The sequence below is a fragment of the Oncorhynchus keta genome, chromosome 11 (genome assembly GCF_023373465.1).
Source record: "Oncorhynchus keta strain PuntledgeMale-10-30-2019 chromosome 11, Oket_V2, whole genome shotgun sequence".
In the NCBI taxonomy this organism is placed as follows: domain Eukaryota; kingdom Metazoa; phylum Chordata; class Actinopteri; order Salmoniformes; family Salmonidae; genus Oncorhynchus; species Oncorhynchus keta.
Genome location: NC_068431.1, coordinates 26,722,801 through 26,747,079, shown reverse-complemented (window position 1 = coordinate 26,747,079; position 24,279 = coordinate 26,722,801). Strand labels below are relative to the sequence as shown.

At 40.0% G+C, this 24,279-nt stretch overlaps 1 protein-coding gene across 11 annotated transcripts in view; it reads right to left on the bottom strand.

Moving 5' to 3' along the window:
* The window catches only part of LOC118389977 (neural cell adhesion molecule 1-like), a 325,437-nt gene extending 309,039 nt beyond the window's left edge, over positions 1-16,398 (bottom strand). For 2 of the 11 annotated variants that reach the window (XM_052529804.1, XM_052529805.1), the window contains exon 1: positions 16,153-16,398. In XM_052529804.1, the coding sequence (XP_052385764.1) occupies positions 16,153-16,204 (52 nt within the window). In that variant the 5' untranslated portion in view covers positions 16,205-16,398. The remainder of the gene's footprint in view (positions 1-16,152) is intronic. The other 9 variants (XM_035780051.2, XM_052529806.1, XM_052529807.1 and 6 more) reach the window with 7 other exon arrangements.
* Between the last annotated feature and the right edge of the window lie 7,881 nt (positions 16,399-24,279).

Sequence of the window (24,279 nt, the reverse complement as noted above, 5' to 3'; positions counted from 1 at the left end):
TTGGAGTGGCCATCACAAAGCCCTGACCTCAAACATATAGAAAATGTGTGGGTAGAACTGAAAAAGTGTGTAAGGAGGAATGGGCCAAAATTCACCCAACTTATTGTGGGAAGTTTGTGGAAGGCTACCCGGAATGTTTGGCCGAAGTTAAACAATTTAAAGGCAATGCTACCAAAAACTAATTGAGTGTATGTAAACTTCTGACCCACTGGGAATGTGATGAAAGAAATAAAAGCTGAAATAAATCATTCTCTCTACTATTACTGACATTTCACATTCTAAAAATAAAGTGGTGATACTAACTGACCTAAAACAGGGAATTTTTACTAGGATTAAATGACAGGAATTGTGAAAAACTGAGTTTAAATCTATTTGGCTAAGGTGTATGTAAACTTCCGACTTCAACTGTATCTTGATTAGATATCTATTCAACCCCCTGAATACATGTTAGAATCACATTTGGCAGTGATTACAGATGTGAGTCTTTAGGGGTAAGTCTAAGAGCTTTGCACATCAGATTGTACAACATTTGTCCAATATTCTATTTTAAACTATTCAAGCTTTAACAAGTATGGTTGCTAATCAATGCTAGTCAGTCATTTTCAAGTCTTGCCATATATTTTCAAGACGATTTAAGTCACAACTGTAACTAAGCCACTCAGGAACATTGAATGTCGTCTTGGTGAGCAACAGTGTATATTTGTCCTTGTGTTTTAGGTTACTGTCCTGCTGAAAGGTGAATTGGTTTCCCAGTGTCTGTTGGAAAGCAGACTGAACCAGGTTTTCCTCTAGGATTCTGCCTGTTTATCTCTATTCTGTAAATTTTTATCAAAAAAAAACTCCATAGTCCTTGCTGATGACTAGTATATCCATAACATTATGCAGCCACCATCATGTTTGAAAATATGAAGAGTGGGTCTCAGTGATGTGTTGTGTTGGATTTGCCCCAAACATAATGATTTGTATTCAGGACAAAACTTGAATAGCTTTGCCACATTTTTTTGCAGTATTACTTTAGTGCATTATTGCAAACATCATGTTTTGGAATATTGTTATTCTGTCTTTTAGGTTAGTATTGTGGAGCAACTACAATGTTATTGATCCATCCTCAATGCTTTCCTATCACTGCCATGAAACTCTAACTAGGACGCCTGTATCTTTGTTGTGACTGGGTGTATTGATACACCATCCAAAGTATAATTAATTTCACCATGCACAAAGGGATATTCAGTGTCTCCTTTTTTAGTTTTATCTATCCACCAATAGGTGCCCTTCTTTGCAAGGCATTGGGAAAACTCCATGGTCTTTGTGGTTGAATCTGTGCTTGACATTCACTACTTGACATTAGAGATACTTGTATGTGTAGGGTACAGAGATGGGGTATTCATACCCACTATTATTGCACACAGAGTGAATCCATCCAACTTAATATGCGACTTGTTAAGAAATGATTTACTCCTGAACTTATTTAGGCTTGCCATATCAAAAGGTGTTGAATATTTATTGACTCAAGCCATTTCAGCTTTACATTCTGTATTAATTTGTAACAATTTCTAAAAACAAAATTACACTTTGACGTTGTGGGGTACTGTGTGTGGATCAGTGGCACACAATCTCAATCCATTTTGAAGTCAGGATGTAACATAACAAAGTGTAGAAAAATTCAAGGGGTGTGAATACTTTCTGAAGGCACTGTATCTTCCTCAATTACCTCGCACCCCTTCACATTGACTTACTGGAACCCTGTGTTTATAGCCAACTTATCATTACTCATTGCAGATGTATTAATATGTGTTATTACTTTTCTATTATTTCTTTATTTTCTCTCTGCATTGTTGGAAAGGGGCCGTAAATAAGCATTTCATTGCTAGTCTACACCTGTTGTTTACGAAGCATGTGACTAATAAAAGCCCCTTCCCATCAATGCAGAGGAAAATATAAAATATTAACACAAGGAATAAATACACAATGAGTAACGATAACTTGGCTAAATTTACACAGGGTACCAGTACGTAGTCGATGTGCAGGGATACAAGATAATTTAGGTATATTTATACATATAGGTAGGGGTAAAGTGACTAGGCAACAGGATAGATAATAAACAGTAGAAGCAGTGTATGTGATGAGCCAGGGGTTCCCAAACTTTCTGGCCCATGACTCCATTTCGATTTTTGAACATTTTCACAACCCCAACCATGTGAACGAAAGTATGTAATTAACAGCCAGTGTTAACTTTTTTTATTGGAGGCTATGGCAGTCAATTAAAAAACACTGATTATCTTCACTCACCATCACATACATTATGTCAGACTAATTTGCAATTGTGAGTATCTTATCTCAGCACCACTAATGAGAAAGGTGTGCATGATGCATGTAGCGTCAGAGCTTCTCAAAGTCAGAGGGCGTGGTCGACATTGTGCACCTCATCTCTGCTGTCACATTCAACCTGGATCGATATTTGGTTTTAATGCAGATGAGAGCACTGAATCCAGCTTCACACAGATATGACCATATTTTTCCCAGTCGGCCCCATCCCGGGTGCGGGAGCGTAATCATCGACTGACACGAATTAGCATAACGCAACGGACATAAATATTCCTAGAAAATATTCCTATTCATGAAAATTACAAGTGAAATATATTGAGACACAGCTTAGCCTTTTGTTAATCACACTGTCATCTCAGATTTTCAAAATATACTTTACAGCCAAAGCTAGACAAGCATTTGTGTAAGTTTATCGATAGCCTAGTATAGCATTTTATCCAGCTAGCAGCAGGTAACTTGGTCACGGAAATCAGAAAAGCAATCAAATTAAATCGTTTACCTTTGATGAGCTTCGGATGTTTTCACTCACGAGACTCCCAGTTAGATAGCCAATGTTCCTTTTTTCCAAAAATATTATTTTTGTAGGCGAAATAGCTTGTTCTTCAAATTTGGCTGAGAAATCGGTCGGAAATTGCAGTCATGAAAACGCCGAAAAATATTCAAAATTAGCTCCATAATATCGACAGAAACATGGCAAATGTTGTTTATAATCAATCCTCAAGGTGTTTTTCAAATATCTATTGGATAATATATCCACCGGGACAATAGTTTTTTCAGTAGGACCGATTGGAAAAATGGCTACCTCTGTATTTGGAGCCATCAGGTGACCAGTCGCGCAATGTAGCCGCTTACGGGTATTCTTCAACAAAAATGCGTAAAACTACGTCACAATGCTGTAGACACCTTGGGGAATACGGAGAAAAAGTAATCTGGTTGATAGCCCATTCACTGCTCAATAGGGACGCATTGGAATGCAGAGCTTTCAAAAGATGAGTCACTTCCGGCTTGGATTTTTCTCAGGCTTTCGCCTGCAATATCAGTTCTGTTATACTCACAGACAATATTGTTACAGTTTTGGAAACTTTAGAGTGTTTTCTATCCTAAGCTGTCAATTATATGCATATTCTAGCATCTTGTCCTGACAAAATATCCCGTTTTACTACAGGAACGTTATTTTTCCAAAAATGAAAATACTGCCCCCTAGTCACAAAAGGTTAATGCAGATGAGAGCACTGAATCCAGCTTCACACAGATATGACCATATTTTTTCAAGTCGGAGCTTGTTTTTATTATTATTTTATTTCAAGTTGTCTTGAACTCACTAAAGTCAGAAGTTGAAGATTCCGAGTTCCCAGTTGTTTTGTGTTTTGAACATGGCATTATAATGCTCAGAGGGAGACGGCAGAGTATTCCCTTTGAGTCAGGAACCAAAACTCCTCCATAGTGACCCATGAATGCAATCAGTCACATGACAGCTCGATCAGCTGTTTGATTTCACTTACTGGCATGTCATCTGAGCCAGGATCACAGTCAAACGGATTGGGAAGTAGGTCCCAAAGTGCTCTTCTAAGCGCTGGAGGTAAGCAGTCGTCACTCATGTGGTACACTTACTGATGTTGTTTTCTGTTAGAAACATGCACAGCCAAGGGAAGGGGGCATGGTTCACTTTTGAAAGACACTCTCTCCAATAAGAATTCTTTCCTCTGAATCCACTTATTTGGTCACTCATCTGTAGAATGTTTTTGTTTTCCCCTGCATGCTTGCATTCAGTTTATTCAGTTTCCCAAATATGTCTGCTACGTAGGCTTGGACACATTTTCTTTATGTTACACAGAATGTCAACCAAGGCTGTTTCTTTTTTTAAATTGTACATCCATTGTGAATGACAACAGCTCCTTTCTCAATGCGACAAATCTTTCCAACACTCCCCCTTGATAACCACCAAGCCTCGGTATGAAATAGAACATTGTCATGCTCTGATCCCATATTTCCACATAGTTTTGCAAACAGGCATGCATGCTGTGGATATGGTTTGATGTAGTTTACAATCAAAGTTACCTGCTGCAGTACATCGCCGAGTACTGTGTTCAGCTCTTTTGCTGCCAGTTGATCTCAGTGTATCATACAATGTGTCCATTCGGCAGAGGGAGACACATTCATAACTAGAGTGCCCGCTGTCCCACCATAGATGGAGCCCAATCTGTGCAAAAGCCCACAATTCGATCCCATGGAATCTGTTTTTCGTCAATATAGTCACGCAGCATACTGAACATCCCCTGTGCCGTTTCATACTTGGGAATCGTGAGACAGAAAAATATGTTGTCATGACATGTATAGCAAACAAAAGTCAATGCATGGGCATCTTGGCCCTCACAGCTAACGTCCATTTGGAGAGCATCAGCAGAGGAGTTTGAGTCATTCAGTCAGTTTCCTCTTGATTGCTAGCAATAGCATACATTTTTTGTTTAACAGTGTTATGTGACAAAGGTATTCATGTGAGTTTTTGTGCCTCTTCCTCCCCAAACATTATTTCACCATATCAATTGCAGACGGTAATATCAAAGTCTCTGCAATAGTGGTTTCATGGTGTATCTTTTAGATTTTCATAATTTTCATTTAGATTTTTAAGGTTAACCAAATTACTCTGATTGAGATACAAAGACGATATTATAATCTATATATTTTATTTTTCTTCAGGATTTTAGAAACTCCCGTGACCTCATTTTCATATCAGACGATCCCACGTGGGGTTTCTATCTCCAGTTAGGGATCGGCTGCTATAGGCCGTCTCATTGTCGTCAGTGATCAGGCCTACTACCGTTGTGAAATCAGCAAACTTAATGATGGTGTTGGAGTCGTGCGCAGCCACGCAGTCATGGGTGATCAGGGAGTACAGGAGGGGACTAAGCACGCAGGTGCCCCAGTGTTAAGGGACAGCGTGGCAGATGTATTGTTGTTCTTGACACAAACCGGTGCGCCTAGCACTTACTACCATACGCTGTTCAAAGGCACTTATTTTGTCTTGCCCATTCACCCTTTGAATGGCACACATACACATACACGTCTGAACTGTCTCAAGACTTAAAAATTATTCTTTAACCTGTCTCCTCCCCTTCATCTACACTGATTGAAGTGGATTTAACAAGTGACATCAATAAGGGATCATAACTTTCACCTGGATTCACCTGGTCAGTCTATGTCATGGAAAGGGTAGGTATTTCTAATGTTTTGTATATTCAGTGTATATGTGTATTGCAACCAGTGGACAGCCAGTGAAAAATATGCTCTTGCAACAGCTGGATAGTGCAGATCCCAGCCTTCTAGGTGGTATTGTGCTCCATAGAGTCAAAAACAAGTTTAATTTAGGAAGACCATGAGGAGGGATTTTAATGCTCAATCTATTTTGTGCTGATTAACAACAAAAATAATTATATATGCTGAAACCCGCATACTTTTGATAGACTTAAACAGCAGCAAATTAACGAGACATCAACATGTCACCAACAAAAATAATAGACCTACAGCAAATGCAGCATATGGCATTCTTTAACACATGCAAATAGCACTTTTCGGTAGTGCTCAAAGCCTACCATTCCATTAAAGCAGCATTTATTTTTCAACTAAAAAGTAATGAGCCTAATCAGTCCTCCATGACATCAAAATCATAAACTGTTGGCTAATGAGTCCTTTGTTTTACCAGAGCATAAACCAGAGATTATATATTTCTATATTTCCAAGTCATGTTTATATTGTTGAAGATCACAGAGTATTAATTAAATTAATTGTAATGATTGGAAATCTGACTACGATTATGCTATATCTTTATTAGAGGTCGACCGATTAATCGGAATGGCCGATTAATTAGGGCCAATTAATTGGGGCCGATTTCAAGTTTTCATAACAATCGGGAATCAGTATTTTTGGGCACCGATTTTGCCAATTTAACTTAAAAAAAAATATATATATATACCTTTATTTAACTGGGCAAGTCAGTTAACTTCTCTAGGGTAGGGGGCAACATTCTGAAATTTGGATTAAAAGCATGCCCAAATTAAACGGCCTGCTACTTGAGCCCAGAAGATATGATATGCATATAACTGGTAGATTTGGATAGGAAACACTCTAAAGTTTCCAAAACTGTTAAAATAGTGTCTGTGAGTATAACATAACTGATTTAGCAGGCAAAAAATCCATTCAGTATGTAGTTTTTTGGGTTTTTTCTAGTTTGCTATTCAATGTCATTACAGTATCCATTGACTTAGGACTCAATTTGCAGTTCCTATGCCTTCCACCAGATATCAACAGTCTTTAGAAATCGTTTCAGGCTTGTATTCTTATCAATGAGGGGGAGTAAGACCAGTCTGAACAAGTGGACCCTACCGTGTCGCAGAGCTTTTTCAGCCGCATGTGCATTTCTTGTTTACCTTTTATATTGACAACGTTATTGTCCGGTTGAAATATTATAGATCATTTAGGCTAAAAAGAACCTGAGGATTGAATATAAATGTTAAAAGTTCATGTTTCTATGAACTTTACGGATACAATTTTGATTTTTTTTGTCTGATTGTTTTGACTGTTTTTGAGCCTGTGGGTCAGCTAACAAACTGAGGTTTTTGGATATGAAGAGACTTCATCGCACAAAAGGAACATTTATTGAGTAAATGAATGTCTTCTGATTGCCACCATATGAAGATCATCAAAGGCAAGGGATTCATTTTATCTCTATTTCTGAGTTTTGTAACACTTCTGCTTGGCTGGTTACTGTTTGTAATAATTTGTCAACTGGGCTATGTTCTGGGCTAGGTATGTTCTGGGCTAGGTATGCTTTCGCCGAAAAGCATTTTATAAATTTGACACTGTGGTTGGTTTAACAAGAAGTTAATCTTTAAATCTATGTAAAATATGTTTTGTTTTCTGAATTTTTATAATGAGCATTCCTGTAATTGAATTTGGTACTCTGCAATCTCACTGGATGTTGGCCTGATGGGACGCTAGCGTCCCACGCACCCTAGAGAGGTTAAGAACACATTCTTATTTTCAATGACGGCCTAGGAACGGTGGGTTAACTGCCTTGTTCTGGGGCAGAACGACAGATTTTCACCTTGTCAGCTCGGGGGAACCAAAATTGCAACCCTACTAGTCCAACGCTATAACCACCTACCTCTCGTTGCACTCCACAAGGAGACTGCCTATTACTCAAATTCAGTAAGCCAAGGTAAGTTGCTAGCTAGCATTAAACTTATCTTATAAAAAACAATCAATCAATCATACTCAGTTACGGGGCGAGGAGAGGGACGGAAGCTATACTGTTACACTGGCAATACTAAAGTGCCTATAAGAACATCCAATAGTCAAAGGCATATGAAATACAAATGGTGTAGAGAGAAATAGTCCTATAAATACTATATTAACTACAACCTAAAACCTCTTACCTTGGAATATTGAAGTTTCATGTTAAAAGGAACCACCAACTTTCATATGTTCTCATGTTCTGAGCAAGGAACTCAAACGTTAGCTTTTTTACATGGCACATATTGCACTTTTACTTCTCTAAGACTTTGTTTTTGCATTATTTAAACCAAATTGAACATGTTTCATTATCTATTTGAGGCTAAATAGATTTTTATTGATGTATTATATTAAGTTAAAATGAAAGTGTTCATTCAGTATTGTTGTAATTGTCATTATTACAAATATATATATATTAATCGGTATCAGCTTACATTACATCAGAGTGATGAGTCAATCCCTGGGCTTGGGGGACAATACAACACATGCCCCAGTCCTTTATATCTGTCCCTCCCCCATGGTTGATGATATTACTAGTTTATCTAGCGTGTCCTGCGTTGCATATAATCGATGCAACGCTGTGGGATGAGTTTAGTGGTTAGGGAAAATAAAATGTTGAATGGGAATCAATTGTGTCCTCACAACGTTAGTAAAACAAGACCATGGGTGTGTGTGTATATGTCTAGGGGATGTGGTTAGCATGTTTTAGTAGTCGTGTGTGTGTGTGTGCGTGTGTGTGCGTGAGGGGTGCCATACAGGGTTGCCTCTCAACTTTCGAAGGCCTTTCCACTTCAATGAAGAAAAAAATCCATTCAGAGACTAGGGTGGGCGAGGGGAGAGGAAGGTTGCTTTTCAGCAAACCAAAACCCCTTTCTCTTCTCCCTCCAATACTCTATAGAATGTCTTCAGAGCTTACACAATGAAAATCAGTCTGGGTCCCTATTCATGGATTGATTAATATGCAAAGACGGCCCATCCTTATCAAACAGTCAGCAATAATAAAAAATACAACGTAAGCTGCCAGTGGAGTCATTTTGGATTTTTCATCCCTTTGGTCTTTCAACTACAATGGGTTCATTCAATAAGTGAGATATGAAACCATTTGGTTTCGACAATAACATCCCAGTTTTTGACAATTGTTCCACATTAACTCACTGATCTTAATATGAGACAGTAAAACCATGGCATTGTCATGACTGTCCTGTGAGGACACAAATAGGTCAGATCAGGTTTGCAAAGAATAACTTGAACCAGACCCCCTCGGAGGAGGGAACTGGTGGGGGTTAACAACCCTGTTGTAAATCAAGGAGAGACGATTCAGGTCTCTAATGTGGCTTTGTTTCAAGAGACTTTTCACGCCAAAACTCTTAACACGTTCAAAAGTGAATACAGGAACAATAATTTTAACACAGAACGTGGGGAATGGTCAGAGGTGATCTATAGAACACTAATGTAATTTTGTTTATTATTTTGTGATGTCATTAAAAATGTTATAAAGGAAATACTGTAACTTGGAAAGTATACCCACTACATGTATGAAGTTTCCATCCGATGTGTTATGCATGAAAAATGATGAAAGTGTTTTTGTTCAGAGAGGGATATGATTTTAGGAGCCATAAGAGATCATTGTTTTACATACACTTTGCACAGTGACAAGTCACGCCAATGAGTGAGGTCAGAGAGCATGTCAGCATGACGGAACCAAACTTTTGAACAAACTGTATCAAATTATGGGTTAATATGGGTTAAATTAGTATATCAGACCAGAAAAGCGTGACGCTGCAGCTACACGCTAAAAGTGGTTTGAACTCTGAATCTCAACACGAGGTAGAGACATTATTCTCACCTCCTGGACAATCACTGGTAAGGCTGATTAGCAGTCCTAAGTTTAGTATCTTCGAAAGAGAATTTAAGTAGGACCATCCTACTACTCTGCTCAAACCATCGCATTACGTTACTCGCATTATCCCACTGAGAACCATCGACCCGGCTGGCTAGCCTATCTTCAGAGAAGCATCTTCAGGAGTGAATGGAAGGAAAATAAACTTTGTAGTTCTGTTCAGGACTACACAACAAGTCATTGGACAACTACAAAAGGACAACAGTATGAAACTTGTCGAAATCATTTTTGACAATCAGAGCCTTACAAGCGTGCCGCAAAAAGGACCAACTCCCATTACAAGGTGGCCCGGTCCCCCGAGAGAGATCCGGCAAACCAAGACATGTCACGTAAATACATTTATGATTTCTTACTCAAACAGGGCGGCAGTTCGTGTGCAAAGTATATGATTACTGTAAGTGAGAGAAGTTTCTAAATGTACCAAAATAGTATGTCTCTGTCCCTCTCTGCCCCCCTCTCCATCTCTTTTGTAACAAGCAGCCATGTTGTGTCATGTTGTGTTTTTAAAGTATTAAGTGTGTATATTTATCCTGTATTACCATTTAATTAGCTAGTAAATAAATAATTCAACTCATTTGTGTAGTACTGAATCATAAGTAAGGATCTGGTTTTTGCAGATGCAAAGAGGTTAAAACTGTTCAGAAGGGTGATATGACACGAGGTTCTGATTAATAAATTGACCGTTTTTTTGTTGTTACCCCTTTTTCGTGGTATCCAATTGGTAGTTCCAGTCCGCTTTCAGTCTATTATTGCACTTGCTACGGTCTTACTCAATAATTAAATATACTTTTGACTGGATTGGTTCAAAGGGGATCTCTTAAGTTTATGTTCCATGAAGAACAGTCATCATTGGGATGAAATCAATTCTTCCAGAGGCTTATCAATGAACCACAGAAAATCACACTTTGGCTCACTAAATTGAATTGCCGCCCAACTCCACATTCACACAGTCTTTTGAACAATCCTAGACACACAGGGGTTCTCCAACATCTTAGTGAACAAAATAAGCATTGACCGCAGAATCTGCTGCGAGAATCTAACTCGACTCACAGCGAGGGAGAGCTGTGACACACTGGTCTGCAAAGGAGGCCATTGTAAATGCAGATTCGAACAGAAATGTGCTGAGCTTCGATTGGTTATCTTTAAAAAAAAATCTATCCTAGGGTGTTGAGACCTCACGTTGTTTGGAAGGAGGCGGCGCTCAGAGACTGTGTGTGCTTTTCCATGTGGGTGTTGGAGTGAGAAAGACAGAGGAGAACCAATCAGTGAAAAAGCAAATCCCCTTCATTATCGACGTATCATGCAGACAAAATACAAATAGCCTTTCCAATTGAAGTCAGGAGGACTGCAGGTGAACTGACAGAAGGAATGATAAACTTTAAAAGAGGTTGTGGTTAACTCCACAAAAAAGAGCAGATTTGTATTACATACAGGATGAATGACCTGTACGTCATACACACAGACGTAGCCAATCATTACAAACAAGAGTAGAGCTACGTTGAAGACTATCAATGTTATGCCAAATTTAAAGTACAATTTACCTCCACTTTGGGTACACACAATGCTGTACATTATTATTATTATGTACATTACAGAGTAGTCTAAAACTTTGTGTATATCCCTTTAAACGCTATGCCTCTCACCCAACAGAAACGGGGCAGGGTTTGAAGCTGGATGTTTTATTCATATCTCATTCCAAGCAACAGACCGAAAGCCTTATAATTTTCCCTTGTTAAGCTGCTTTTTAGTTTCCCCCTCTCAAAAAAGGGAATCATAGTTTCATAGTTGCTTTGAACTTGCCACATGAGTTGAAATCCCAGATGTTAACCATCTTGGAAATGTTTATTTTCTCTCCAACTGTTGACTGATCTTAAACTTCACCCTCTTCTTAAGGTAAACTCTACTCCGAACACAAAAACAACACGCTTTTTGCAAAGTCTTTGCAACTCTCCATTTTTTATTTGCTTAATTTTAAAGAACTCCCTGAAGTGTGTTCTCTCCTGAACTTATTTATTTGACATTGATGCGGACCTGAACCTACCAAAAAGCACCAGAGCCAGGGGCTTCTGAGAGAATGCCACCAATGTGATGGGAATGTGTGGCGGGAGCCATCGTTTGGCTGGCAGTCACGTGCACTTAAGGGTCATAATAATATAACATGTCAACACCAGACAACAACACCAGACAACAGCACAGGCACAGTTTTTTCACCACTACCGTCTGTCACAAATCACACAGCCCCAATGCAATATTCCAAACGTGACAGGAGCCAACTACAAAACCTCATTAAAACAGCTTCCGAGAGACAAATGTGATGTAAGAAAAAGAGAAGGGAAGAATGGCTTCTCACTTGACTGAGTCTGGGAATGAAATGTAACCAGCAACAGCTCCCTGTCTGTCTAGTTGGATCCCCTATGTGCTCTCTGACTTCAGACTGATGGCAACAGATGTGATGATACACCTCCATTCCACAGAACTAGTTAGTGTTAATACTCCCCCAACCAGCCAAAGCCTTTGTCTTGCTGCCTTTTAGTCGAGCCAGTCGTAAAATATAAGCCACATTTCATGTTCAATTCGTTTCTTTCTCAAACAATATACAGTATATAATTTCATCCAGCAAATAATCTAGCGGCATTTTCTTGGATGTTGGCCATTGTTCCTTTCCTTTGGATGTTGGCCATTGTTCCTTTCCAGTAGTCACTGGCATCGGAATGTAATTATCAGCGAACTGGAACTGAATACTTTTAATTACATTGTTCCTGCTTTCTAACAGCATATTACTGTTGTTTCTTGCTTAGGACTAACACCTCACAGGCTAATCAAATAATGTCATCCTTTTTAAAATTGTATTTAACCTTTATTTACCTAGGCTAGTCAGTTAAGAACAAATTCTTATTTATAACAATGGCATACCCCGGCCAAAACCAGACAATGCTGGGTAAATTGTGCACCGCCCTATGGGACTCCAAATCACAGCAAGATGTAATACAGCCTGGATTTGAACCAGGGACTGTAGTTATGCCTCTTGCACTGAGATGCAGTGCCTTTGACCGCTGCGCCACGCAACTCCCTTGCAATGGAGTGGGACTTAGATCATTTAACAATTGTGAATAACTATCTATCACTCCAATCAACACCCTCAGACCAAACATCATTGACAGAAAAACTGTTAATTTATAATCGAATCACAGCCTACTTCGCCAAAGGGGTGATGACTTAACAAGCGCATTCATGAAAAAAGCACTGTCGTTACACCAATGTACCTAACCATAAACATCAATGCCTTTCTTAAAATCAATACTAATAATAAATAGTATTGTGTAATAATCCCTAGTTTACAATGGGCTCATTCATCCCCCTCCTCTCCGCTGTAACTATTCCCCAGGTCGTTGCTGTAAATGAGAACGTGTTCTCAGTCAACTTAACTGGTAAAATAACGGATAAATTAAAATACACAAGTATATTTTAACCTTTATTTAACTAGGCAAGTCAGTTAAGAACAAATTCTTATTTTCAATGACGGCCTAGGAACAGTGGGTTAACTGCCTGTTCAGGGGCAGAACGACAGATTTGTGCCTTGTCAGCTCAGGGGTTTGAACTTGCAACCTTCCGGTTACTAGTCCAACGCTCTAACCACTAGGCCACCCTGTGATCCCGCCACCCCATTAAACCTGCATATTTAGTTAAAATAAATTCATGTTAGCAGTCAATATTAACTAGGGAAATTGTCACTTCTCTTGCATTCAGTGCAAGCAGAGTCAGGGTATATGCAGCAGTTTGGGCCACCAGGATCGTTGCGAACTGTGTGAAGACCATTTCTTCCTTACAAAGACCGTCATTAATTTGCCAGAATTTTACATAATTATAACATAACATTGAAGGTTGTGCAATGTAACAGCAATATTTAGACTTATGGATGCCACCCGTTTGGTATTAGATAAAATACAGAACTGCTCTGTATTTCACGGAAAGAATAAACGTTTTGTTTTCAAAATGATAGTTTCCGGATTTGACCGTATTAACAACCTAAGGCTTGTATTTCTGTGTGTTTATTATATTATGATAAAGTATATGATTTGATATTTGATAGAGCAGTCTGACTGAGCGGTGGTAGCGGTGAACCACCAGCTTTCATATGTTCTCATGTTCTGAGCAAGGATCAGAAATGTTTGCTTTTTTACATGGCACATATTGCACTTTTACTTTCTTCTCCAACACTGTGTTTTTGCATTATTTCAACCAAATTGAACAAGTTTCATTATTTATTTGAGATTAAATAGATTTTTTTATGTATTATATTAAGTTAAAATGAAAGTGTTCATTCAGTATTGTTGTAATTGTCATTATTACAAATATATATATATTAATCGGTATCAGCTTTTGGGGTCCTCCAATAATCGGTATCAGCGTTGAAAAATCATAATCAGTCGACCTCTAAAGCTGACCACACCGCACGCGTCACGTGCGCAAGCATTCCAAAACAAATGTACACATACATGTTATTCAATCATTGCACCCACATTGCTCGTGAGCGTCTGCGTGGCCAGGCGCTAAAATAGAAATTGGTTCTATTTGTGACTCTCAACTTGCTGCAAGTCCAGCCTCTCCCATCTCCTCATTGGTTTTTAGGAGCATATACCCACGTGAGTAATTGAAAGAACTTAGTTCCACACTCCGGTCAGTTGTAGTAATGCTGTAAAGTTGGTTGCCAACTGCCATATAAAGGCCAAATAAGAAAAAGAAGCCTGAAGGAAGGAGGAGAGATGAGGAGAAACAAATTTGGTTTATCTGTGGATTAATTGTCCAAGTAGAAGACCTTGTGCATTTCAGGTAAAATAACAACCCAAATATATACCAGGACAAATGAGCTAGCAACAGCAAGTTGCAACTAAATTGCAACTAAATTGCCATAAATGATTAAGGCTTTTTGACCTGTCCCCAAATTAATATAATTGGTTCAGAGTTTGTTTTGACATTTCAACCTGTGTGTCCTGATCGCTTCTGATGTGGGTAAACAAAATAAACTAGGGCAGCAGACACACAAGCTTGTGGTTTGGTCAGCATGTTACTGTACATGCCATATGCTTTGTAGACTTCACCAAACAGAGGTTGCTATCCGGTTTTGTGATAAAACATTGATTTAATTTATTCTGATACTGTATTCTTATTGTCTCAGTCTTTATGCCTATATATTACAGTCACAACGCATAGGAATTTAACAGGTTATAGCGCAAACAACGCAAATACCACAACACAACACAACATTTATTTTTGGGGGGTGGGCTTCCCCAGTGATTTTACCCACACCCTGCTACTGATAATAGTACCATATATTCTCCATAGACAGAAAGAAAAACACTGTACAAGCCATGGGTTTATGTTTTCTCTCCAAAAAATCAATAGGCCAATTCGGGGGAGAAAATAATCTCAGACGCATATACAAAGTGTCATTATAACCCTGACTGAAAGGGCTTGCTAGGTCCATCAAATGTATGTATAATGTAAAATGTATTGAGGTAGCTAACTATGCTACTATGTGGTTCGTGTTACAAGCATGCACGGTCTGTCAGCACGGAGCTCCATTTAATCAAATACAATGTAGCCTATCATATTGAAGGCTGGAACTCTGTAACTGACAATCAGCCTCGGGAAATGTTCAATCACCTCACATGTACGCATGAATTTATTAAAAAAAACTCCTTTAAACACATGTCATTAAAAACAAAATAAGACATTAGGCTTTCACGTTTAACCTAGAATACTATAATCCACTAAGAAATGCCGTAGCTAGCGCGTTTTAATTTCTATGTTGCATGTGCATAGGGTTGAGGACCGAAACAAAGCATCCCCATTAGCAACCAACGTTTGAGCACAATATGTGCCAGACCTCAACATCTATTTTTAATGCATAAAATGCTACCCAACTCATTTTATTAGACTACTGTAAATGGTTATAGGTTTCTCAGAAATGTAATGTGACAAGCATCAAATCTAACACACAATCTAAAATCTCTTGGGGGATTTTGCTGACACAAAGGTGAACCAATGAAATGCTTGTTTCCCCAAGACCAAATGCACCCATCTTCCCCTTGGAGCTTAACCCACTCCTCAGCAACAACAACGCTCAGGGTTAGGAAAAACAGGTTGTCAAACTACTCCTATCAAACCATGTCTTGTCCAGAGAGCCCAAATCACGAGGAATACAGCTCAATTAAAGGACAAGTGATATTCTCGTATTACGCAGATAGTTACCAGTAGCCTACAGGCAGTAGCCTACGGACATTAGACTATTCGGGATCTAGTCTATACCGCGATGAAATAAGGCACAACATATAGTTAATTTCCCTTCATGTTTCCACAGCCATTGTTGAGAGAACATATCCTAATATCCCGTTTCTCTCATGTTTCCATAGCCTCTGTGTCCTTCCTATATCCGAGGCAACAGCTCCAATATGATATAACTAACTGTCCATTGAAACACATATGAGACGCGGTAAGCACGGATGAGATACGGATGCTGCTATAAAGTGAACAAAACACTGAACTTTCAGAATTTATAGAAAACTTTCATTATTCAATTAATTAAGGTGGCCATCTCCAATAAAACATTTTAATTATTTATAAAAACATCATCTTACCTGCATAGCCAAAGAAGAGCAATGCCCAGATGAGATCCATTGTTTGAATCATTGCAATATCACAAAGTTATTCTCCTTGAAGAATAGATAGACAGACTTGGCTGGACGAGTTCTGTGTTCTGAAGAAATATTTGTTTTCCAACTATTGTATTCTGATAGCAATATTATAATTGGTCCTTGCCGCTACCCTGAAACGCACGCGAGTAGAACGAAGAATGAGTGACAAGCAGCAGCCGCAGCACACACAACACGAATTAATCCGCCAGGGCAAAGCGTTTGCGCTCACACGCTCGAGGGGGGAAATGGGATGCAGGCACAAACTAGTGCGCTCAGTTAGTCGTTCTCCACTGCGGCTGCACAGAGACGGATGATGGTGTGTTAGGAAAATCTTGTCATGGAGTTTGTGAATATTTCGGATTAGGAATCTCACGAAGCCACTATTGAGCCTTACAAAACAGAAGTGCATTTTGAGAAGATCTTCAAACAAAAATATTTTGCCTGGTTATTTTCAACCATGAAAATATGTAAGTCTACATCCGCACCTGCAGAGGAGTTGTGCAGTTTTGCGCAATTGTGCGTTGTCTCCTCCTACTGTTTATCACCATGTGACTCGCCAAATTACCAGTTCACCTTTCTCATTATGAAAATTAATGGATGTATTCCTTGTGCAGCTTTCCTTATTGGTTCCCACGTTTTGTATTTAGCACCTAATTTAACCACACTGTGGTACCTACTTAGACCATAAATGCATGAATCCGTATTTTTTTAGGAAGCTCAGTCACCATCTGGTCATGACAACGACACTCGGCGACCTAATTAATAGCCTAAAATGCTTCCCGGGAAAATAGGGCATCCTCTGCACTGCGTCACCAAAGTCCCCTCTAACTAAACTACATATTTTTATAGTTTCCTATTCCTGTTAGCAGTAAGGGACTACACAGAAATCCCTGAAGTGGCACTCCCTTTATGCCAAGTGCAAACCACATTTAATGTTATGTTTCAGGACGACTAGAGCAGACAATTCATTAGCAGGTGCCACATGAGGTTGTCCATAGAAAACCGAGAGTTGCATTTCTATGGACATTTGATTAATAGTCTACTTAGCATTTTACACCATATATATTTAACACTATTTCATGCCTTCAACGGCTATCTGTCATGAGCAGATATTCTCATATTCCATATTCACACAAGTGATATCCATTTGATCAATGGAACTTGCTCCTATGGTTAATATCTGATTGAAAAAGGTGAAAAGGCCTACTTATGCATGAACATGTAGACCACAGTACACTGTCCAAAACATATAAAATCCACAATCAGATAGGCATCTTGCAGTAAGACAAACTGAGATTCTATCTACCAGCTGTAATTAAATTCCCATTTGCAAGAGACAATCCTGAAATAGCTGAACTTAAATGCTTATTCATGGAGCACCTGTCCAGTTAATGCACATCTGTCACTCATTTGTACTACTTTATTAAGTAAATTCCAAATGGGAAGAACAAAGCTGATTAAAAACCTGCATTAACTGATGCTAAACTCCTGCCATATTACCACGTCCATGTGTAACGGATGTGAAACGGCTAGCTTAGTTAGCGGTGTGCGCTAAATAGCGTTTCAATCGGTTACGTCACTTGCTCTGAGACCTTGAAGTAGTAGTTCCCCTTGCTCTGCAAGGGCCGTGGCTTTTGTGGAGCGATGGGTAACGATGCTTCGAGGGTGACTGTTGTCGTTGTGTGCAGAAGGTCCCTGGTTCGCGCCCGGGTATGGGCGAGGGGACGGTTTAAAATTATACTGTTACATTGATGCTGTTGACCCGGATTACTGGTTGCTGCGGAAAAAAGGAGGAAGGTCAAAAGGGGGGTGAGATTAACGGATGTGAAACGGCTAGCTTAGTTAGCGGTGTGCGCTAAGTAGCGTTTCAATCGGTTACGTCACTTGCTCGGAGACCTTGAAGTAGTAGTTCCCGAGGGGACGGACGTAAAGTTGTACTGTTACACATGCTAAACTAAGCTTTATAATCATTGAAAGATTATCAACTTAATATTTTTTTTATTTAACCTTTATTTAACTAGGCAAGTCAGTTCAAAACAAATTCTTATTTACAATGACGGCCTACCCGGCCAAACCCTAACCTGGACGACGCTGGGACAATTGTGCGCCGCCCTCTGGGACTCCCAATCACAGCCAGTTGTGATACAGCCTGGAATTCAACCAGGGTCTGTTGTGACGCAAATTAACTAGACTAAGGTGGTGTGTATGAGGAAATTGGGAACTGTTAGACAATACACATATTTCTATGTGGATTCTGAGGTTCGAAGGCCATGTGGCTTCATGCTGTGGCTGATGCATCAGAACTTTTCTTGCGGGTGTTGCCCAAAAAGATAGGAACTGATGCCCCCACTGGTCGCCTTGTGGAAGTGCATTTGGTCCAACTTTACAATGTGTCCAGAATATCAATGTATTTATATGGTAGTTCAAATCGAATCAAATCTAACTTTATTTGCCACATGCGCCGAATACAACAAGTGTAGACTTTACCGTGAAATGCTTACTTACAAGCCCTTAACCAACAGTGCAGTTCAAGGAGAAGAAAATATTTACCAGGTAGGCTAAAATAAAAAGTAATAATAAAAAGTTACACAATAAGAATAACAATAACAAGGCTATATACAGGGGGCACCGGTACCGAGTCAGAGTGCAGGGGTACAGGCTAGTTGAAGTAATCTGTATGTGTAGGTGAGGACGAAGTGACTATACATAGGTAACAAACAAACAGCGAGTAACAGGGAGTCAATGTAAATTGTCCAGTGGTGATTTTTATGAATCGTTCAGCAGTCTAATGGCTTGGGGGTAGAAGCTGTTGAGGAGACTTTTGGTCCTCGACATGGCGCTCCGGTACCGCTTGCCGTGCGGTAGCAGAGAAACCAGTCTATAACTTGGGTGACTGGAGTTTCTGACAATTTTATGGGCTTTCCTCTGACAACGCCTATTATATAGGTCCTGGATGGCAGGAAGCTTGGCCCCAGTGATGTACTGGGCTGTTCGCACTACCCTCTGTAGCACTATACGGTCAGATGCCGAGCAGTTGCCATACCAGGCGGTGATGCAACCGGTCAGGATGCTTTCGATGGTGCAGCTGTTGAACCTTTTGAGGATCTGGGGGCCCCTGCCAAATCTCTCCTGATGGGGAAAAGGTTTTGTTGTTCCCTCTTCACGACTGTCTTGGTATGTTGGACCATGATAGTTCGTTGGTGATGTGGACACCAAGGAACTTGAATCTCTCGACCCGCTCCACTACAGCCCCGTCAATGTTAATCGGGGCCTGTTCGGCCCGCCTTTTCCTGTATTCCACGATCAGCTCCTTTGTCTTGCTCACATTGAGGGGAAAGGTTGTTGTCCTAGCACCACACCTCCTCCCGATAGGCCGTCTCATCGTTGTCGGTGATCAGGCCAACCACTATTGTGTCGTCAGCAAACTTAATGATGGTGTTGGAGTCGTGTTTGGCCATGCAGTTGTGAGTGAACAAGGAATACAGGAGGGGACTAAGTTTCACCCCTAAGGGGCCACAGTGTTAAGGATCAGTGTGGCAGATGTGTTGTTGCCTACTCCTACCACCTGGGTGCGGCCCGTCAGGAAGTCCAGGATCCAGTTGCGGAGGAATGTGTTTAGTCCCAGAGATTCGTGAGCACTATGGTGTTGAATGCTGAGCTGTAGTCGATGAACAGCATTCACATAGGTGTTCCTTTTGACCAGGTGAGAAAGGGCGGTGTGGAGTGGGATTGAGATTGCGTCATCTGTGGATCTGTTGGGGCGGTATGCGAATTGGAGTGGGTCTAGGGTGTCTGGTAGGATGCTGTTGATGTGAGACATGACCAGCCTTTCAAAGCACTTCATGGCTCCCTTCTACACATGGACTATGGTGGTCTGCTTGAAACAACATGTAGGTAACAGTCAAAACTGTTCGCTGCTCTGGCCCCCCAATGGTGGAACAAACTCCCTCACGACACCAGGACAGCGGAGTCAATCACCACCTTCCGGAGACACCTGAAACCCCACCTCTTTAAGGAATACCTAGGATAGGATAAAGTAATCCTTCTCACCCCCCCTTAAAAGATTTAGATGCACTATTGTAAAGTGGCTGTTCCACTGGATGTCATAAGGTGAATGCACCAATTTGTAAGTCGCTCTGGATAAGACCGTCTGCTAAATGACTTAAATGTAATGTAATGTAAATGTATTACAGACTCGGTCAGGGAGAGGTTGAAAATGTCAGTGAAGACACTTGACAGTTGCTCTGCGGATGCTTTGAGTACATGTCCTGGTAATCCGTCTGGCCCAGCGGCTTTGTGAATGTTGACCTCTTTAAAGGTTTTGTTCACATCGGCTACCGAGAGCGTTATCACACAGTCATCCAGAATAGCTGGTGCTCTCGTGCATGCTTCAGTGTTGCTTGCCTCGAAGCAAGTATAAAAGAAATGTAGCTCGTCTGGTAGGCTCACGTCACTGGGCCGCTCGCGTCTGGGTTTCCATTTGTAGTCCGTAATAGTTTTCAAGCCCTGCCACGTCCGACGAGCATCAGAGCCGGTGTAGTAGGATTCAATCTTAATCTTGTATTGACGCTTTGCTTGTTTGATGGTTCGTCTGAGGGCATAGCAGGATTTCTTATAAGCGTCCGGATTAGTCTCCCGCTCCTTGAAATCTCTAGCCTTTAGCTCGATGCAGATGTTACCTGTAATCCATGGCTTCTGGTTGGGATATGTACGTACAATCACTGATGCACGTATTGATGAAGCCAATGACTGAGGTGATGTATTCCTCAATGCCATTGGATGAATCCCGGAACATATTCCAGTCTGTGCTAGCAAAACAGTCCTGTAGTGTAGCATCCGCGTCATCTGACAACTTCCGTATTGAGCGAGTCACTGGTACTTCCTGCTTTAGTTTTTGCTTGTAAGCAGGGATCGGGAGGATAGAATTGTGGTCAGATTTTCGAAATGGAGGATGGGGGAGAGCTTTGTATGCATCTCTGTGTGTGGAGTAAAGGTGGTCTAGGATTTTTTTCCCCCCGCTGGTTGCACATGTGACATGCTGGTAAAAATTTGGTAAAACTGATTTAAGTTTGCCTGCATTAAATTCCTCGGCCTCTAGGAGAGCCGCTTCTGGGTGAGCATTTTTTTATTTGCTTAAGGCCTTATAGAGTTGGTTGAGAGTGGTCTTAGTGCCATCTTCGCTTTGTGGTGGTAAATAGACGGCTACGAATAATACAGATGAGAACTCTCTTGTTAGAGTGTGGTCGGCAGCTTATCATAAGGTACTCTTCCTCAGGCGAGCAATACCTCGAGACTTCTTTAATATTAGACATCATGCACCAGCTGTTATTGACAAAAAGTCACACACCCCCACCCCTTGTCTCACCAGAGGTAGCGTCTCTGTTCTGCCAGTGCATGAAAGAACCCGCCTGCTCTATATTGTCCGTTTCTACATTCAGCCACTTCTCGGCGAAACATAAGATTTGACAGTTTTTAATGTCCCTTTGCTAGGATAATCTTAATAGTAGGTCATCAATTTTATTTTCTAACGATTGCACATTAGCAAGGAGAATGGAAGGCATTGGGAGTTTATTCGCTTGCCTCTGGCTTCTCAGAAGGATCCCCGATTTGCGTCCCCTTCTCCGGCCACTTTTCTTCACGCAAAAAGCGTGGATTTGGGCCTGTTCCAGTGAAAGCTGGATATCCTTCTCGTCGAACTCATTAAAGGAAAAAGTCTCTTCCAGTCCGTGGTGAGTAATCGTTTTTCTAATGTCCAGAAGTTATTTTTGGTCATAAGAGACGGTAGCAGCAACATTATGTACACAATAAGTTTTAAAAATTAAAAATAAAAAAAAATACAAAATTAAAAATTAAAAATTAAAAATTTAAAAGTTACACAAAAAAAAAAAATTGCACAATTGGTTGGGAGAATGTAAAACATCAGCCATGTTTTTCGGTGCCATCTTGTACAATGTAATTACAATGTCGGTAAACATTGTTACATATAAACATTGTTATTCTTTCCAGATTTTTATGAACCTTATTTTAAGTGGGACCACCTGTTAATTTGGGGGGGTGCAAATCTTAAAGAGAAATCTTAGCAGACTTTTCTAGCTATATGTCTGTGAGAAGTAGGTATTTCTGGACCACACCAGCTCTTAATCATTCTGCATTAAGAACAAAAATACCTTCTGAGAGCCAAGTCCTGTCAAATCAAAATGTTTGATTAATTTTATATTTTCTGTTGATAATATTTGTTAAATTTAGTCGCTGTATAATGTATTCAAATAAACTGATCTAGAACATGCAATGTGTCTTTTAATATCCATGTTGATCTTAATATAGGCCTACTGTAGGCTACATTCAATATCCTGAAGTTTTATATAGAGATGCATACACGGTCCCGCAGTTTACTTGAATATAAACAACATTGAAAGGTAATGTTCTTGCAGAACTTTGTGTTGTTCTCACACTTCATCTAACACAAGTGAAGCATGTACTCGTTGGAGACAAATTGGTATTTCGTTACCAGCCATACCAGCCTCCCTCAACAATTTGCAATAACAGTTTCTTACTTCCCAGAATATTTGAGCAGATTTCTGAGTGACAGGCAACAGATAATTTTCAGAGGTGTCTACCATGCTAGACACCGCTGGAAATTCTCTGTTGCACGTAACTCAGAATTCTGGGAAGCTAAAAATTGTTTTTGCAAATGTTTGAGGGAGGTTTGTATGGCTGGTAACGAAACTACCAATGTGTCTCTTCAAATACTACATTCTTCAGTTGTGAAGATTTAAATGACAAGACGAAATGTCAGAACAACACAAAGTTCTGCAAGAAGAGATGCGTCACGTACTTGATCAGTTTATTTGAATATATTAAACAGCAACAAAATTTAACAAACATTATAAACATTTGCAGATGCTTTCACAGGTGCAGTGAAATGCTTATGTTTCTAGTTCCAAAAGTGAAGTAATATCTATCTAGCAATACAATAACAATACACACATAATAATCTGTTACAGGCTTTGGAATTTTCAATGTATATTTTGAGGTCGGGCGTTAGCATGTTAGCCCATGGGGCGCACTGATTGGTGTCATCTCGTTAATCAGTATGCGTTCCACCTGTGCTGGCTTGTCCATCTCGTTAGTTAGAAGGCGTTTCACCTGTGCTGGCCCAGGTGATATTGAGAGTGGCTGGCCCAGGGCTTGAGAAATATGGAGAGTTAACACGTTGGCACTACCTGTTTGATTTCTAGAAAAACTATCCTTTATCTGATCTTCCCTGTTTTCATTTTGCTCCACTTTTTGGTTTGCTTTCTGTCTTTAAGTTTGGTGTGAGTTTTTCTTTTGTGGGCGCTCATGGTGGATGTCTTTTAGGTTCCAGTTGTTGTTGCTAGTCAACATTCAGTGGACACCCCCATGAGTGTCTTTCAGAACTCTTCCTAAAACCCCACCTATTTTGGTTGTGGCCAGTGTCTCTTTGTTAGTTCCCCCTTTTTGTTTTTCTTAATGGGAAGTTTAAAAACTAATCAGAACGAGCAATGTCAGAGTCCGGAGTGTGTATATAATCAGTGCTTTCAGAAAGTATTCACACCCCTTGATTTTTTTCCACATTTTGTTGTTACAAAGTGGGATTGAAATGCATTTATCTGATTTTGATTAGATAAGTATTCAACCCCACGCATAGTCAATCATGTTAGAATCACCTTTGGTAGCGATAACAGCTCTGAGTCTTTCTGGGTAAGTCTCTAAGAGCTTTCCACACCTGGATTGTGCAACAATTACCCATTATTCTTTTCAGAATTCTTCAAGCTCTGTCAAATTGGTTGTTTTTCATAGGTAGACAACCATTTTCAGGTCTTGCCATATATTTTCAAGCAGACTTAAATCTAAACTTTAACAGCCACTCAGAAAAATGCACTGTCTTCATGGTAAGCAACTCCAGTGTAGATTTGGCCTTGTGTTTTATGTTATTGTCTTGCTGAAAGTTGAATTCAACTCCAAGTGTCTGGTGGAAAGCAGACTGAACCAGGTTTTCCTCTAGGATTTTGCCTGTGCATAGCTCCATTCTGTTAATTTATTTATTTT